Here is a 17,633-nt window from a genome sequence, read left to right as displayed (position 1 = left end):
GCAGCTGGGAATAATTCCCTCTTTTTATTTATCTTGCTATTTTTCATCATGAACTTACCCATTTTCATACACTAACAGGGCATATACGTGGAAAACATAAGGCAGAGTCAGGCTTTCTCTTATGGTTTTGTGCCTACTTGCTCTTAAAAACCTCACTGGTCACATGCCCCTTGAATCTATTTCAGTCTGCAAAAATGCACTTAGAAGTATGAAAGCTCTATTTTATTACATGTAAACCTTTCAAATACAAAGACTTAATGGAGGTTTTCACAGCATAAGAAACAAAATTACAATATAACCATAACATGAAGTTTTAAAATATGAACATTCACTTTAATTTTCAAATGTAATTGTCTTATTATCTGCAAGGATAAAGCAGAGGGTACCAATGTGGTTTTGAAATTCTGCCCTAAAAACTTAGTTTTAAAAAATATATTCTTAGTGTCCTCTCATCACATAAAATTTTAAATAGTTTCAGCTCAAACTACATATACACACAGACACACAATGACTGTTCCATATACAAACCTGCTGTAGCTTATGCAAGATAAAGTTTAATATTTGAAACAATAATAAAACCAAGCAACTTCAGAAGAATTTGGAAAAATTAACAAAATATACAGTTTTATTTAGCTTTCAGCTCAACCATTTTAGAAATTAAGCAAAACTTCACACAGAATGAACATTTTTCTCCTTTGCCAGATGAAAAACATTGTATTGCTTGGTCCAGTCAATTATGTTGGGTTTGAACACACCAAAGCAACTGCACTGAAAAAAGTCTGCAAGATTCTGGAAGCATCCAAGACTGAAAAGGAGAAAAATATGCATTAATAAACCTAAAAAAAGAAGACTGCAAGCATCAAAACTACACATTCACCACAAGACAGTACTTCAGGTATAAAAAAATTTAAAATTGTGGAGTTGGGCTTTTTTAATTACACAGTTCTCTACTGAGCATTATTCCTTTGCTGAACTTTTACAACCTGTTTAATGTTAACAAATGAGAGTAGATGAAGTTGAACTCAACTATTTAAAAGTTAGTCCTTAGTAAGATCCCATCTGTTAACACATAAGGAAACAAAGAAACAGGGAAACCTTGGTACCAATTTCTCTAAATACTACAAGAGAAGTTGTAAAGGGGCCAGTTCATGTCTTAGTTCTCTTTCTGATCCTACACAACAGACAGAGAGACTGATGAACAAATTAAAGGACAGCTCTCCCTCACTCCAAAATAGTGTCTACTGATTAGTGCTATGGACTGATTTTGGCACATCTTTTTCCTGTGCACACAGTCATGCACAAAAAAACCCACAGGTCTTGTGCTGGTTGTTTATTTCCTAGAGAAAAGGAAGTTCTCAGTAAGGAAAACAAAGTCCACTTCCTCCTCTTAGCACAACTCTTAACAGGCATGACCAGCACACCATATTTTTGCATTTATAAAGCAGTGAAGCAAATCACTTAAAATACTCTGTTAATCAATACCCACTTGTATGGAGTTCTCCTGAGTGAAACAGGATGCTTAGAAGATTTTCTCTGTATCAGGAGATTCATTCTTTCATGAGAGGTCAGCCCCAAGAATGCAATCTTAGTGAAAGGAAAATGTAAGTAATGGTTACAACATGAACACCACAAATCAAAATTCTGGTGATGCAAACTAATGAGAAAGGAGGTTGGCCATATGTAACTAATAAGTAATTACTGCTATAACTGATGACTGAGAAGTATGTTTTTAAATGTCACTTAGGCTAAAACAGAGCCCAGCAAGCTGTAACATGAATGCTTCCACTGACAAGGCAAGCTTAATTGGGCTGTCTATAAAGACTGCACTTCCACACAAGTCTGCAGAAGTCTAAGATCCATCACAGTTAGGCACCAATCTCCTCATATTTTGTCTATATTCTACCACACAAAACAGTAGAAAAAGATCCCCTGAAAAGAGGCCAAAATACTTGAGTAAAAAAGAAGTACATAGTAGAGATTCAACAATAACTTTTCCCCTTTCTTGACTCTGTGTTTTCTTTCACTGAGTTTCAACAATGAACTTTGATTTCTTTTCTGCATTTTTCCTTACCTATTCCATTTTTAAATTTTTTAATCAACACGAATCTTATAAACCCTCATAAATGGCTGCAAGGGTCCTTCACCGAATGACACACTAAATATCACAAAGCAGTACATTTAGAAATGACTGTGTAGGAAACACAGTAGTTAACTGTAAACATCCTTCCTAGATCCTGGTTTTTTTCCCTAGCACAGTGTCTCAGTGACTTGGATACTGCAGGAATCTAGCAGTACACATTTCAATTGTGGAGTTGTTTTTTTTTTTTATTAAACAAGATGTAAGACAAGTCTTTAGCTCAGTGTGCTTAACACATATTTCAGTGACATCTTTCCTAAAAGCTGCTAAACGAGCTGTTTCCCAGATGTTTTAGGACAGCTTTTCTTTCTTTGCATAGCCAAGCTCTCTCTGAGAAAAACATAAACAAGAAATTTGACAAGATAAAATCCAGGTTATGTACTTTTATTGTTGCAATATGTCTAATGACACACTGTTGAGCTCTGCCACTGAATTTTAAACTCAGGACTAATTGTGCTATTGAACTTTTGTGTCATTTTTGGGGCACTAATACCGGTTCTATTTGTTAAATACATTTGTTTTCTTTAAATACTTTTTATAGGTTTGGAATTTTTGATGAGTAGTAAACCCAGAACTCAACTGTAGGAATGATCTGCAGACTGTGATCCTGCTTTTAACAGGGTGCATTTAAGTACTGCCCTGAGATTTAAGAGAAGCTCCTTGCTGTGACAGAAGCCAGTCAAGGAAAGCAGACACAAGGTTTTCATGGGAGCAAATCATCCGGGGAAAAGTTCTAAGCATAAACTGAGGGAAAATAGTACCTGATAAACCTGAACAGTGAGCCACAAGGAGGCCCAAACAGTGTGGAAACAGGCAACTGCAGAGATGTAGGAAACCCAGGGAGAGCAGTACATGACCTGTGTGAAGTATGTCCATGCTCCATCCTGGTGGTAACTTGTTGGACAATGGTTGGACCAATCTGAGAAGACATACAACCAGTTAATTATGTTTTTAAGCCCTTAAGAACGGAACAAGGATTATTCGCACAAAATGAATATTACACAGCAACGGGCTCTAGAAATACCGTGTTTAATATATCCCATTCCCACTTAAAAGCACCCACATAGATACATGACTGCTTGTTATTCTGGCTGCATAATCTTTACATTCTGAGTTCATAATCCACAGAAAGAACATTCAAGGCACTGCCTAAGCACTTTTTACATTATATTGAAGTGTCAAAATCTCCCATTGTCAAGACTTCTGGAATTTTGCTTTGTGCTTATTTGTAACTTTTAGGACAAGAATTTATCATTTCTCTTAAACACCATCATCAACAAAAGGAGACTTGATGGTGACAATTCCAAGAAAGCAGTATTCTACCACTATCAAACAGACGTAAACTGGGATGTCCAATTCCTGCAAATTTCTTACAAGCTAATTAAATCTAACACATACATATTTAATTTATTAGAAAAACCCGCAAACTACAAGGAAAGTAACTTTTTTTTTTCTCTGTATCAGTAGAGCAATAAAGAGGTTTTCTTCCCACATTCCTTCACATACAGGAAATGGAGAAAATAACATGCTTTTTTCATACATAAGATCCCCACCCAAACACAGGAAACAACTAACTCATGTTCACACAAGTGACCTGTGTCCTCCACTGCCATGGCTGGTTCATTGCACTTTATGTTGCATATTGCCTCATATCAACATAATGTGAAGCAATATGAAATAAAATTAACTCCCTCTGCTTTTTTATTTAAAAGGTTAGTGCTGTGGTAATTCACCCTCAGGAATTACATTTTAATGTTTCTCCTCTCCCCTCTAAGAAATTTCCTAATTTTTAAAAGTAACAGTTCAGATCTGTTAATGAGATATACAGTTCTCTTCTCTTCAAAGTTATGACTACATTAAAACCAAAAAGAAATGCTTCCAGGTATTCAATACAGATATTTCCAATAAAGCTTTTGTAATAATGTATTTACAAACTTATTTTCTATTACAGTAAAGGGCATCCAGCTTAGAACCTGTAACCTTCCTCCACGTGGCTTCTCTATTTCACCTCTAACAAAAATTCTTCCTGCTATTTCATTTTCCAATGGACATCCCACTAGAGTTGTATCTTATTATGTTTGTGTTGAGCAAGAACTATGATATTTGAGCAAAGACTCAGACATGATGTATTGTCACTTATTTACACAGTAGTGTCACTGCTGAAATATGGCATCACTTGTGCAGGTATAGTTACACTTGCTGGAAACAAAATGCTGAAAAATAAAGACCAGACACACATGTACTTGAAAAGTAAAGTAAAATAAATTCATGGATACATACACAGAAGAGTTCCATAGAGCAGCCAGACACCTGTCATTGTTAGGAAAGTCAGGAACAACAGGTAATAACAATGGTTCCCAATACCTGAAATTAAGGCAAGGAAAAAAATAAAAAAAAAAAGTTTGACAATTCAAAATTCAGCAGTATTTGCATTTCCCCTGAAGTTAAATAGGAATAAAAAGCAAGTCAAAACCATTTCTTGTTATTACCTCTGCCATCCACAAGAGAGCTTGACAAGGCTGATCTCTCTCTCAACTTTCTCCTGTAAGCCACTCCAATTTATACAATAGAATTAGTTTTGATAAAGTCAACCAGGATTTGTGTCTTCTTCAGAGCATGCCTTCAGCTGCTTTAGCTAGATGAGGATTAATTATGCAACCACAACTCTCCTCCATGCACAGTAAAATTGTCTCATATTGCTGAAAAGTCTAAGCTATTCAATTTGATTGTTTGACCTCGTGTGCTTCAAAATTGCAAACATACACAAAACCACCCCAGACCTCTGTCAGAGAAACTGTTACATGAAGATATAAAAATATCTTTATTTAAATTACAATCATATTGCTCAGAGCCTCCAGACAATGCATCAGAAGGATGTCCTACCACCTTGTAAATAGCAAACACCATAAAAATATTTCCAAGGATTTAATATTACAAAAAAAAGCTACTGGAAAAAAAAAAAAAAGCTAAAAATATATTGTTACAGATGAAAAGGTCTGACCTTAATATCTTGAGCATCACCAGTAATGAGCCAGGAAGGAAGAAAGACGGCAAGAAGAAAGAACACAAGAGCACGAATAATGCCCTGCGGGGTTATCTCAGGGGTCCAACTGCTCCTCTCACAACTGTCTCTAACAGTGAAGGAGGCAATGGAAGGTTGGGAGGACACCCAAGCCTGGCCAATTTCTGGAGTTCACTCTCCTCATCCACAGCTACTGCTTTAAAATGTCAGTGTGCGCACACTTGTCTAGTTCTTTTAGTATCTACTTTTGGACACATTGTCCAAAAAGTCAGTCTAACCCCTTTCTGAACCTTCTGACACTGCCTGTATCTGCAAACCCTTACAGCAGCAAGCTCCAAAATTTCACTGCCTGCCATGTAAAGACAGGACTAATTTTAAATCCCTAGTTTTAGTATGATGTGCTTGTTGAGTAAGAGTTCTGCATTCACTTTAGCCACCATCTTCATATTTTTTCTCTTTCTTTCTTAACATCTCAATCATATCCCCTGTTCCTTCTTCTTTCAAAAGAAAGAGTTCCAGACTTTGTGGTTTCTACTCTTACAGTGACTACTCTATCCCTTTAATAGACTTTCTCTCTTCCATCTAACTAATTTCCCTCTGGCACCTACCAGAGCCCTTCAGTATCAACTGCATATTCTTGTATCATGTGAGCTCTCCCTCTTTAAGGAGATAAATGTTACTTCTGCAACTTTTAAAATATGTGGCATTTGCAAATTTGATAAAACACACACTCTCACCTATGCACTGTCCAGTCCACAGAGAATGTTGATCATATCTGGCTACACATGCTTGGCAAGCAAGGCAATGCACAGATCTCAAAGGCTTCCTTACCTAGTTGAGGATGAAGGAAAAGGATACACTCATAGCCGAAGCATCTGTTTTGCTCAAAGTTTAAAGCATCATCTTATAGGTTGGGCACATTTTGCACAATTACTGTGTAACAGACCTCACAACAGAACACAGATGAGAGCCATACATCTTAATTTTACATTAAAAAAGAGATGGAAATAGTTGTTTGGTTTTTTTTTAAGATTACAGTCCAATCATCTCATATCATCTCTTGTCACTGTAAAAGATATAAAGAAATCCAAACAATATAGAAAAAACCCCTCGTGTAACATTCAAATGACAAACAGAGAGGAAAATGCTTTTTATAGCAGCACTGAGTATAATGCAGGTTCACAAAAAAAAAAATACCAAAGGCCCACTTACAAGACACGATGTGCAGAATGTTCTGAAGTCCAAGCAACCTGCTTCTGCAAGACCTACAATGTTCTGAAAGACAAAGCATTTTGGGCTTGCATTTGGATCACATTTTCATAGGTGCTGTGAAGCTTTTTACATTGTGACTTTTGCCGTTTGTAAGTATTTTGAGTGCCAAGCACTGACAGAACTTCCTATTTAAAAAGGTCCACAAGAAAACGCAAACCAGTAAAAACTAATGCAGCTTCACCAACACAAGATTACACAGAAAAGTATCTCTATGTTGCCAAAATTAGTAAATAACGTGAATTAAATATTCTTTAAAGTGAGATGGTGTTTACATACAAGACAACTCTCATACAGTCAGCCAGACTTCAGGGAGATGAGGAGAGGTATGACTTATTCACACTGCTCTCCTACAGTTCTCCATGCTCATCTCTCTTTTTAGCCACAAACAACTGGAGCAGAAACCATACAGAATTTCTATTTTTAAGTGAAGTTCTATGTGAATTTATATCACAGATAACATTAGCAGGTCTGTAAGATGTTTGGCCAAGCTCATACTTCAATGAAAAAGATAGAGGCACAGAAATCGTAGCAGGATGATGAAGATAAGGAAACAAGCAGTAGGAGGAGAAATTCTCTCGCTAAAAACTCTTAAAGGAAGAATATCGCACTGCTCTCAAGTTTACCAAAGCTGCACATAATGCCAAACAAATCAACCAGAAGTACATACATATTGCACTAGGTTACAGCCCTTCCATTTGCCAAAATCACCTACCTCTTTTCTTTCTTCTTCTGAAGTCTTTATATATCCAGGATCAGTACTCCAAGTTTTATAGAAGTAATAAAGAAGACCCATCATGCTGAACATGACAGTGATTTCAAGAATTATATTTGTTATATGTAACTGTCAGGTTAAGGAATATATTCTTATACCACGTATCACCACTCTTTGTCAAACAAACAAAATATTCTAAAATTAGTTTATGTTATTTTACAAGCAACACGCAAAAAAGAAAAAATTATCTTCACCCTTATAGCTGGATCTTCTCTGTCCTTCAGAGGCCATCATATCAGAGAAGTTGAGTATCTGTCCAGTTTAAGTGCTGGAGAAGATTTTTACAACTGTATAAATCTGAATCACAATATGGCTCCCTGTCATCCTCCCTACCAGAGTGCAGACTTTTGCCTTTCAATGTTCAACAGATACAAAATGAATTTGATTTCTTTTTTCCCTCCGAAGCTTCTCTATTTTATTTAAACAACTAGTCAGACATGCAGTTATAAAGCTTCCAGCAGCTTTGAGATTTGTTTGACTGCTGCACACACCCCTAAGTCATCAAACACTCAGCCTTACCTTCTGTTCATTTCAGCCAAAAGCAGTTGAATATACTCAGTCAGAAGAATGTAATAAAGCCATCCTGAAACTATTTTTGTCACTCAAAAAAACCCAAGCACACACTGCTAAATACTTCTGAAGGACATTAGGAACATAACTTTTATACTATGGACTACAACCATCAGGCAAAAGGGGGAGAAAAACATGCCAAGATTAACTGTCTCTATACAGCAACACGGGAATGTGGAGTGGGACAAGTTTCTTACCAATTAAATTCATGCACCCAGCTTGAGAACTCGGGCTGCTAAGAACAGTCCCTGATGCTCCCAAGGAGCAGGCAGAGAGCCCAAGCCTGAAAGGCATCTCCAGTGACCCCTGTCACTCTACAAACTGTACTGCAAATAACCCTTAAAAATCCAGCGCTGCAACCTCCAGGTTGCTTTGTCTTATGAACTAATGCCACTGGAAACAGTTCTAATTAAAATCAAGACGATAAATCATGAAATATTGGCACCATATATTACCAGCTGCTTGTTACAATGCAATTGCAGGGTGCAGTTGCAGAAGTCAAATGATGGCACATTTCTTGTGGATACTGCTGGTCTATTTGCAATGCTATTGGTTTTTTGGAGCTAATTGAAATTCTGGATTTTCATTCAGTCCAGAGGAACAGTTTGACAGACAAATACAGGTAACTAAAATCCTGAAAACTTTTATAATATTCAGATCTGTGACCAGTTTCAGAAGGAAAACACATTAACAAGAAAAAGGGTTGGATAGTGAAATGGAAAACTGTCCACTGACCCACCTCACCAAGCTATGGTTAGACCTTCAAGGACACTGCTGTGCTTACTATCTTCAGCAAAGTGCCTGACTCAAATCCCTATCACTGGAATTATTTTTTTCCCCTTTTAATTTAGATGACACCAAGAAAACCTTAAAACTTCACAACACAGCACTGAATAACACAATTTTCATTTAGACAACCATGTGTGTATCCCCAGCGGGAATATACTTGATCAGTTCATCGAAGTTAATCCTGGTAATTCTATTATGGACATCTTAATTGGGAACAGTACAAAAGAAAATGCCATTTAAAGGCTGAACTAAAAATTAATTAAAACTGTGTAGCAATATATTATAGCTGGTTTAGTACAAAATTATTTACAGTTCTAAGTATCTTCCTAAATGCCTTCCCACAAAACTTTACCAATAAGTACATGCCCCCTGTGTAACAAAAGAACAAGGCACTGAAAAGAGTGCAAACTACTAAAATGTTTTTGTATTCAACAGTGAAAAGCCTCTTCAGAGAAAGCAAATGAGAGGTAGAAATGAATCCACTGTATACTAAGGATTCAGAGTGAATAAAGACAACCAGGAGACTGGATGATCTATTTTACAGGAACACAAAGAAATTTGATCCTTTTTAGGGGTGTGTGTGGAGAGTGTTGTTTTTAAAGGCAGAAGCATGAACACCACTGTCAAATCCTTGTCATTTTAGAAAGACCAGTTGCTTTTAAAATTATTATTAATGCATGTGTTATCCAGTTATACCACATGCCAAAATACATACTGTATGAGAGGCTCAATGAGGAAGATTAAGAAGTCACATGGAGATGCTAACAGAAACAACTGGATTTATAACTGACATCTTCATTTTGATTTTCCAATAACATATGAAATAGTTCAGATTATAAAAAAACAAAAATCTGCTAAAGACAAAAGAAGGTACACATTCTTAGTCCATATATAACTTTAAATTAAAGTCAAAGTTACTTTGCCCCTCTCCAATGGAAGTAAACCAATCTTACCAGACATTAACAGTCATGTGGAATTATCTGGAACTGCTCATTAGTTTGCATGACCAGGTTTAGATTTACAAGGAACTATAGGGACAGTTCTATTGCATTTCCTCAGTATAAAGGATATCAGGCAGGAACCAGAAAAACCAGGTCATGGACATCCAAAAAACTGAACTTAGCAGAAATGCTGTGGGAAGATACCTTAGATTCTTGAGCCCCACGAGTTGCCTGAAAGAATATTAAAATTAAAAAATAATATTTTTCAAAACACAAGTCCATAGAATATAAATCATCTGGTTTGTTATTGTAAAAACTTCACGCACATGGTATATTTTAAGTCTCTCAAAGCAATCAAGAACTGTCACTCAAAAGGATTCTTTATCCAGACGGACGGGGGGTTATCAACGCAAAAACAGACCTACTAAGTGCTCTGTTCCAGCCTAAGATTATATATGAGAAGTGTTGTAGCACTGGGTGAGAAGTACAGTCTCTGTCTATTTGCACACAGACAGCTTTGCCACATCAGTGAATACTGACTGTTGCAGGAACTGTTGGAGAAAGCAGGAAAAGTACAAACCAGCTCAGGATAACACTGGGAGCTCTGGGGAGGCAGAAGGAGAGGGAATGGCTCACTAAAACCTATTCTCTGCCAAAATATAGCAGGAAAAAGTTGTGATAAAACACATTTCTGAGCACTGTGAATAGATATCTCAGTGTCTGCCAGATGCAAACCATCAATAACACTCTTTAACATTAAAATTAGCTAACAGACTGTTTGGGGTTTTTTAATCTTTCCGTGACAGGAAACTACTATTGTGTACACCTAAAGACATTCAATTTCTATGGTCATTCATTCTAAAAAGTACATATATTTAAATTCTTCACATACTCTGCAACCATTTTTTGGGACGTATCTTCTAAGCTATGTGAAACTAATCTTTGAAAATATATCATGTCTCTGACAATTAAATACACATACAGAGAGAAAAAAGCCACAAACCTGACAAACAGTGTCATTCCAAATAGCAGGCAGAGAAGCAAACATCCTTTCAAAAGCCAGGAATCAGAACTTAAGTTCACGACGTATCCTATGGCCCACATGAACGTCAAGGAAGATGCCAACATCAAGAAGAGCTGTTAAAATTATTATTGTGAAAATATTCAAGTTATTGTTTTATTGTTACTGTATTATTGTTAAAGTATTCAATCAGACTTACTTAAAAGTATTCACTTCATGTAATAACAGATGCTGAAAGACTCAAGATAGAGAAGACAAGGTGACACATCAACACATCGAAAGCAGGGGAGGAGGAATGACACAAAAGAACCCCACTCGAAACACTGCTATGTGCTTTTAAAGAATATTTTTTGTGCATTCAATTTCAGAAATCTCAGAAGTTGCTTGTTAGAATAGAGTTAATTTGCATATCACTCTAAACACAGCATGCTGTAGTTTTATTTCCATTAGTTATCACTTGGGAAATTACCTCATATTTCTCTACTATTTTCAGCAACCTGTTATTTTTCCTGCTTCTCATTCTTCCTTCCTCTTTCATCATATAAACCATGAAGTGATTCTGACTTTGATAAGCAAGGTCAAGCGGTGTCTCTCCCTTTAAGAACAGAAGTTATTTATTTATGCACTTAACACATAAATACTTTCCTTTTTAACAGAAGCAAGAAATTAATATAGTTAAAACAAGAATAACTGGGCAGTTACTTCCCAGCCCCACCTCCCCCCCCCTTATTCTTTAAGGCAAAGTAAGCTAAACTCAGGGTTTTAATATGCTTAATTCAGTGCTTTGCAATTCTGAAAACTGACACTGGCAAACAGATTGCACCCATTTGAGTTATCTGCTGGACTGCCTCCAGTAACATATTTACATAGTCATAAGAGTTGATACTTTCAACCTTTATACTTCTCACTATCAGTTTTTACAAATATTAAGAGGAAGACTTTCATATGTGACCAACACGGGCATTGCCAAACACTAGCTTTCACATGTATTTTGAAGTCTTTGTGAGTCTGACTGGACACTAAGGAACTGTTACTTTTTAAAATCTGCCAAAGGTCATTAGTCTCCATGACAACGTTCTGAAGTAGAAAGCAGCTAAATCAAGAAATGAAGAAACGAAACAAACCCCCAAGAAAATGAAACGATGCTGAGGGAACACAAGGCTTGGCTGTTCATTAAAGAAATGTTGCAAAGAACCTCTGCATTCTTTGAGTCACACCTCAAGGAAGGCGCTAAGTCCTTTCCAGGAAGTCTAAGAACATCTGCTCTTAGTCAACTCCTGTTGCAATTGACATCCAATGTGAAGAGGGCTCAGATTTTTCTTTACATTTATTTTACACATTTATGCCACATGGGATGAAATATCATGAAAGAAACTATACCTTGACATTTTTTATGTCGAGGCTGGCACCAGCTTCCAGCAACAGATCCACTGCACTGATATTTCCTGATGATATTGCCCAGTGCAGTGCAGTATTCTTTTGAACATTGTCTACAGCATTGAGAGAGGGGTTAAACTTTAAGAGAAACCTCGTGGGTTCCGGTCTAGATGAAAATAAAGTATAACAGTTAACGAACAGAAGAGAATCTAAGCTGGAAATGAAACTTTTGAATGCCCTATAAAAAAATCAGTAAAAAAAAAAGGAGATATGCAACACCTCGTCTCAGAACAAGTTCATCAACAAGAGTTCCAAGTTTAGAATTCAGGACCCACCTTGAAGGTTTTTCTCCAGATTATGTAATTTTACCTTTTTAACAAATATGAGGTCTATAACACAGATTGTATCTTCTACAACACCATGTGTAAGCTTATATCTCCACATTTAATTTGTTCTAAATGCATTTCACTGTGTCCGCTTCCATTTATTTTCATTTTGGGGAAAGCACAGTACGGCTGCAGATGATTCAGCCACAAACCTAAACTTCTTCTGGAAATTCTTTTGACTTTGCTATATCCAACGAGCTACTTCCTAACTCCTGATCTCTGAAATACTGGATATTTTAGTACAAATGAAAGTGAAAGGAATGTCAGTTGAAAAAAAGAATTGTAAGAAAAAATTCACCTCACTGCTTCTTGGGTACAATAAAATAAACCCTTCTCAGTTATTCACTACTTACCCAATGGCTTTTTGTGCTGTTAACATTAAAGGTGTTTGTCCACTGAAGTCTGTTGTGTCTATGTTCTAAGAATAAGAAAAAAACAACAAGCAAGTGATTACCAGTAATTTCAGGAAACAGTGAGGTAGTCAGATTTGGAGTTATACAATTGGCTTAGCTTCACGAATGAAAAGAAAATGGAAAGAAACCAAATTACATAAGCCAAGAAGCCAACACTTCTTTAAACATTTTTCTTCCCTCTATAAGTCTTGCACGTCGTTCCTTCCAGAATATTCTGAGTTTCTACTAAGGACACTTTTAAGGGAGAGTCTCCACAAAGGATATTTCCAAGTGAATCATGTTAACCATCTTCCTTGTGTAAACAGAATACATAACAGAATGTCCAAGTACATAAAACAGGTTTATTAAAACAAGAAAAGATTGGTTGATTACGTATCTCAAAACATAAACACTTCACTTGTATTACCTAATTTTCTTCCTTCTTAACAATGAAGGTTTCCTCGTTCCCTGCTTCCACCTATCATTACATTAGAACAGATTTACTTAAAAGAAATTATTAAATACTTGGATTTTTTCAGCTGAAGATAGGTGAACTAACAGCTTTATTAAGTCTGTGATACACATCACTATACCTACACTCCAGAAGGCAGTTATTCTACCAAAGAGAACTCTATAAGAAAGAAAATAAACTTAAATCCTAACACTCAATGTTTCTAAGAAACAGACTTGATCAAATAAGAACTCTTCTCTCATTTTTATTAGAAAACTGTTACACTTGCCATTAATTCTGATTATTTCAGATGTAAGTTGGGAGATATCAACTACCATGGATACAATATAAAATTAAAGAAAACACAGAAATTAATAAAAATTCAGACCTAGTCTGATGATCTATTCTGCATACTTCATTTGATGGACAATTCCATGGATGACTAGTTACAAAACTGTAATCAAATCATAAATACTTCATGACGTATATCCATCATATACTTTTTGTTCTCAGGTTTAAATGTTTAGTTCTTTTGTTCTCATGTGTAAATGCCAGTTGTCATTTACACAGCACCACAAATCTGCATAGCCTTAGCAATGCTCTTTAAATACTCTGAAATGTAGGTGAATCTGGACATGTGGGGATGACAGGAACAAGGAGGACTATTAAAAAAAAGTTTTTTAAATATATATTAAAAAAATCTAAGTTTATCTGAACTTATAACACAGAAAAAAGTTATAGAATACCTGCTTTTCATGTAGAAAACAAACCAGCTAATTCTGAAAGGTATCCTACACACAGACAGCTACTCACAAGTAGAACACAACAACTGGGACATCACCAACATACCTGGCCTTTTGATATGAGGTAAGCTATGATGGGCATGTGTTGGAAGAGCACTGCTAAATGAATGCTACTGAATCCTTCCCCATCAATAAGACTGGGATCCGCTCCACATTTCAACAATAATATGACCATGGGTAGGTGTCCTTGTCTACAACGATATATGAAATGAAACTATAGAGACGATGAAAAAAATGGGTATTTTAATGAAAGCATTGCCCTAATAATTCTCCCAGAGACCCCACAAAAAAACAATTTTCTTTCAGATTCTCATGCTTTTATTCAGGAAAATACTTAAGCTACAAGTTTGTATCAGGAAATTTATATTAAATATACACCTTAATAAATCAGCCTAGGGCAAACTGTTAATTTAGAATACAGTGGTTATTCTACAGTAATCTCTCCTGTAAGCAGTCATCCAAGCATCCAACTCTGGCAGAAGACTGATAGTCCAGAAGAAAGCACTGATCTTCCAGTGTGAGAACTGGCACTCAGAGAAGTTATCCCAGAATAATTATTTAAGGTTATGTTTTCTCCAGACAAGCAGTGCTCTGTTCTTTGTACCACACAAAATGCTACTATAGCTTTTAATATTAACAGATTTACACTTGGAAGCAACATACCTAATGGCCCAGTGAAGGGGAGTAGAATTCAAATCTCCACCCAGCTGATCCACTATTGCACCTTTGGAAATATAATATCTGTGTAATAACAACACAATAAGATTAAGAACATAATAAGATATAATAAATATATACTAATGATAACATAGCTCTAGTAATGTGGCAGTAGCTTACAATAAAAAAAAAAATCACTAGAGAAGAAAATCGACAAAAGTTTTTGCAGTAAAGGACACTTTTCAAGAAAATGTTTGAGAAAAAATACAGTCATTAGCAAGGTACTTATAAAATCAGCTGTCATGTTTGTTAAACAAACCAAACCCAGGAAAATGATTTCATGTACTACATGATTTCACATATAAAGAAACCAGGCTATCTTCACATTGCAGTGACATTTCCACAAAGGTTATTGGGTTAAAGTTTGAATGTCATGCTTTTCTTCTCAAGCAGCAGGTTCCTTTGTTTTCAAGTACAAAAGCAACAAAGAGATTATAAGTAACAGTGGCAGAATACTTGTGTTACTTTCACAGGGACTCTTGAACTTACTTAACCAGCTCCTGTCTGTTGTTTATTGCTGCCCAGTGAAGAAGAGTCACATTTTCTTTGTCTGGTTGTCGAACATCATATCCTGCTTCTACCAGTTCTCTGCATCGCTCTAGCATTCCATATCTTGAATGAGAAAAAAACCCATCAATTTATTTATCATTTGTTAAATATCCTCCAGTTTGGAGACAGCCACATACTAAAGAAAGAATAAATCTCTGTGAGCATAACCCAGCAGTTCCTACTTGCACAAATTCCACATTGCAATCAATGGAAGTCTTGCAAAAAGAGCTGGGCTCTTAACAAACCTTCTACTTAACAAACTTGCTTGAAATGAAATACCTTTGTTTATGATAAAAACATTTACAACAGTAGCTGTAAATGATTTTCCTTCACAGAATCACAGAATATGTCGAGTTGGAAGGGACCCACAAGGATCATCGAGTCCAGCTCTTAGCCCTACACAAGGACCATTCCCAAGAGTCAGACCATGTGCCCCAGAGCATGATTAAAACTTCTTCCACTACAGGGAGAAAATGAAACTGAAAATGTTTCCTTTGTAAGAATATCCAGACTGGCTCACATTTGAGGACACTCCCATCTATTTCACCACTTGGCACACTCAGAATGTGTACTTACTGTGTAGCCTTGACAATATCACAGGTGCTGGGGTCTTCAACAATGGGATATGGTCCTGGTAAACCTTTATCCCCGTGGGTGCTGCGATTGTTGTGCATGTGAGGTCGATGAGGTCCATGGCAATGGCCTTTACACTGTCAGTTAACAAAGTATTTATCAGCCATTATTATTTATGGGTTCTACGGCACATACACAGCAGTTCTGCCACACCAGAAATCACAGTCCACGGCCTCGGGAAAGGCTTTAAACGCGCTCGGGAGCCACAGTGCCACCCACACAGCCTGAAACCACACGCGATGGAACAGAAGAGGCACAGGCAGGGCAGGACACGGGCCGCTCGTTGCCGGGAACCCTCGCCAGACACCCCCCGGCAGCACCGCGGCAGCACGGCCGTCCCGCTCCGGCCCTCGGCGGCCGCGCTCCGCACCCACCGCCCGGGCAGCGCCGGCCCCTCCACCCCGCTCCCGGCCTGGCGCTGTCCCCGGGCTCCCCGCTCACCGCCGGGCCGCTGCCCGCCATCCCCGCGCCCGCCGCAGCTTCCTGCTCCCGCTTCCTGGGAACGGCTCCGGGGCGGGGCCCGCGCCGGGCACACACGGCCCGGGCGGGGCGGGACCGGCGCCGTGCGGGCGAGTCCGGGAGACTCGAGTCTGACCTCCCCCGGCCGTGCAGGGAACTGTCTCTGACGAGCCGCCGCTTCGGCTCGCGCGGGCAGATCAGCGGCTTCCAGCTTTCTTCGGTTGTGCCTGAAGAATGGTTCCTTCCCCTTTTGCAGGGCAGCCACACGGAAAAACTCTTTCAGTTTCGCACAGTATATCCCCCAAGGTCGGGGACAAGAAGCCTTTTCTGCTGGCGAAACTTTGCGGCAGTTGTGCCTCAGCAGCTGGAAGGGATCCCCTGGGGAAGGGTCTGGAGCGCGATTCTGATGAGGAGCGGCTTAGGGAGCTGGGGGAGCTCAGCCTGGAGGAAAGACCTTCTCGCTCTCTATAACTCCTTGAAAGGAGTAGTGCCACCACTTTGCTGGCATGGTCCCCTCAAGGATTCAGGGCCATTTGGAAGTCATACTTACAGCCCCCAGCCGAGCTCCGATGTCTCCTCATGACAACCAGGATGAGGGAGGAGCCGCCATTACGGGACAAGCCGTGAGTGGGAGCAGTCACCCCCTAAATAAACGGGGATAACCTGGGAAAACACCCACAGGTGTCAAACACCCACAACCTTCCCGGGTGATGTGGGACCTGGTAGCCCTGAGAGCGACTCCATCTCCTCTGCCCTGAGGAGAAGTCCCCCCACTGCGTGGGGGGCGGTGATCACCAGCTCCCGATGGCGCTGGGTGTGGGCAGAGAGGGACAGCGCAGTCTGTGGGGACTTGGGGACCTCCCGCTCCTGGGGGAAACGTGTGATGGCTTTAGTGAATTAGCAGTTACCCGAAAAGGGAAAATTATAATGCCCAGCTCAGCCTCCTGCTTACGTCGGACTCAGGACTCTCCCCATCCCCTGAGGGTGGGGTCCTGGCTGGAAGGATCGTGGCTCCTGCCAAGCCTTCAGGTAGAGGCTTGGATAGGCATTCCGGGTCGGCAACTCGCAAAAAAGGGAAGAAAAATGAAAAAGCAGATGCATCTCTGAAAAAAAACCAAATCCTTATTTTGGGAGCACAGGGCAGTAGGCAGAAAGTGGCACAGGCTTGTTCTGGCACCTCACCACTGGGCCTGGGCTGGCACCTGGGTGCTTAGCCATAACTAGACCTGTTACTGCACTTTCCCTCTCTATCAGCTGCCTTTAAGGTACAAGGAGATATTTTGGGGAGCAGAATGAGACCAATACCATGGCAGTGAGCCCAGGATCTCAACAATTGTGAATG

The 17,633-nt window shown here is 38.7% G+C and overlaps 1 protein-coding gene across 4 annotated transcripts; it reads right to left on the bottom strand.

The window, feature by feature from the left end:
- Window positions 1-600: 600 nt before the first annotated feature.
- On the bottom strand, window positions 601-17,291 carry ZDHHC13 (zinc finger DHHC-type containing 13). Of its 4 annotated transcripts, none has more exons than XM_017826799.1 (18): window positions 17,200-17,291; window positions 15,776-15,909; window positions 15,140-15,262; window positions 14,597-14,674; window positions 13,980-14,124; window positions 12,641-12,705; window positions 11,905-12,067; window positions 10,994-11,119; window positions 10,507-10,640; window positions 9,634-9,734; window positions 7,144-7,268; window positions 6,372-6,434; window positions 5,897-5,990; window positions 4,627-4,689; window positions 4,418-4,501; window positions 2,899-3,056; window positions 1,487-1,584; window positions 601-805 (listed from the first exon to the last, which is right to left on the bottom strand). In XM_017826799.1, exons 2-18 carry the CDS (start codon window positions 15,871-15,873, stop codon window positions 670-672), a joined length of 1,854 nt encoding a protein of 617 aa, XP_017682288.1. In that variant the 5' UTR covers window positions 15,874-15,909; window positions 17,200-17,291; the 3' UTR covers window positions 601-669. The 4 variants fall into 4 exon arrangements, with proteins under 4 accessions (XP_017682288.1, XP_017682287.1, XP_017682286.1 ...); XM_017826798.1 differs by lacking the exon at window positions 17,200-17,291 and adding an exon at window positions 16,842-17,124; XM_017826797.1 differs by lacking the exon at window positions 17,200-17,291 and adding an exon at window positions 16,274-16,409.
- Window positions 17,292-17,633: the final 342 nt, after the last annotated feature.

This window comes from Lepidothrix coronata, unplaced genomic scaffold (genome assembly GCF_001604755.1).
Source record: "Lepidothrix coronata isolate B3197 unplaced genomic scaffold, Lepidothrix_coronata-1.0 Scaffold130, whole genome shotgun sequence".
In the NCBI taxonomy this organism is placed as follows: domain Eukaryota; kingdom Metazoa; phylum Chordata; class Aves; order Passeriformes; family Pipridae; genus Lepidothrix; species Lepidothrix coronata.
Note: the sequence above shows the minus strand (reverse complement) of the source record. Positions and strands in the feature narration are given on the sequence as shown.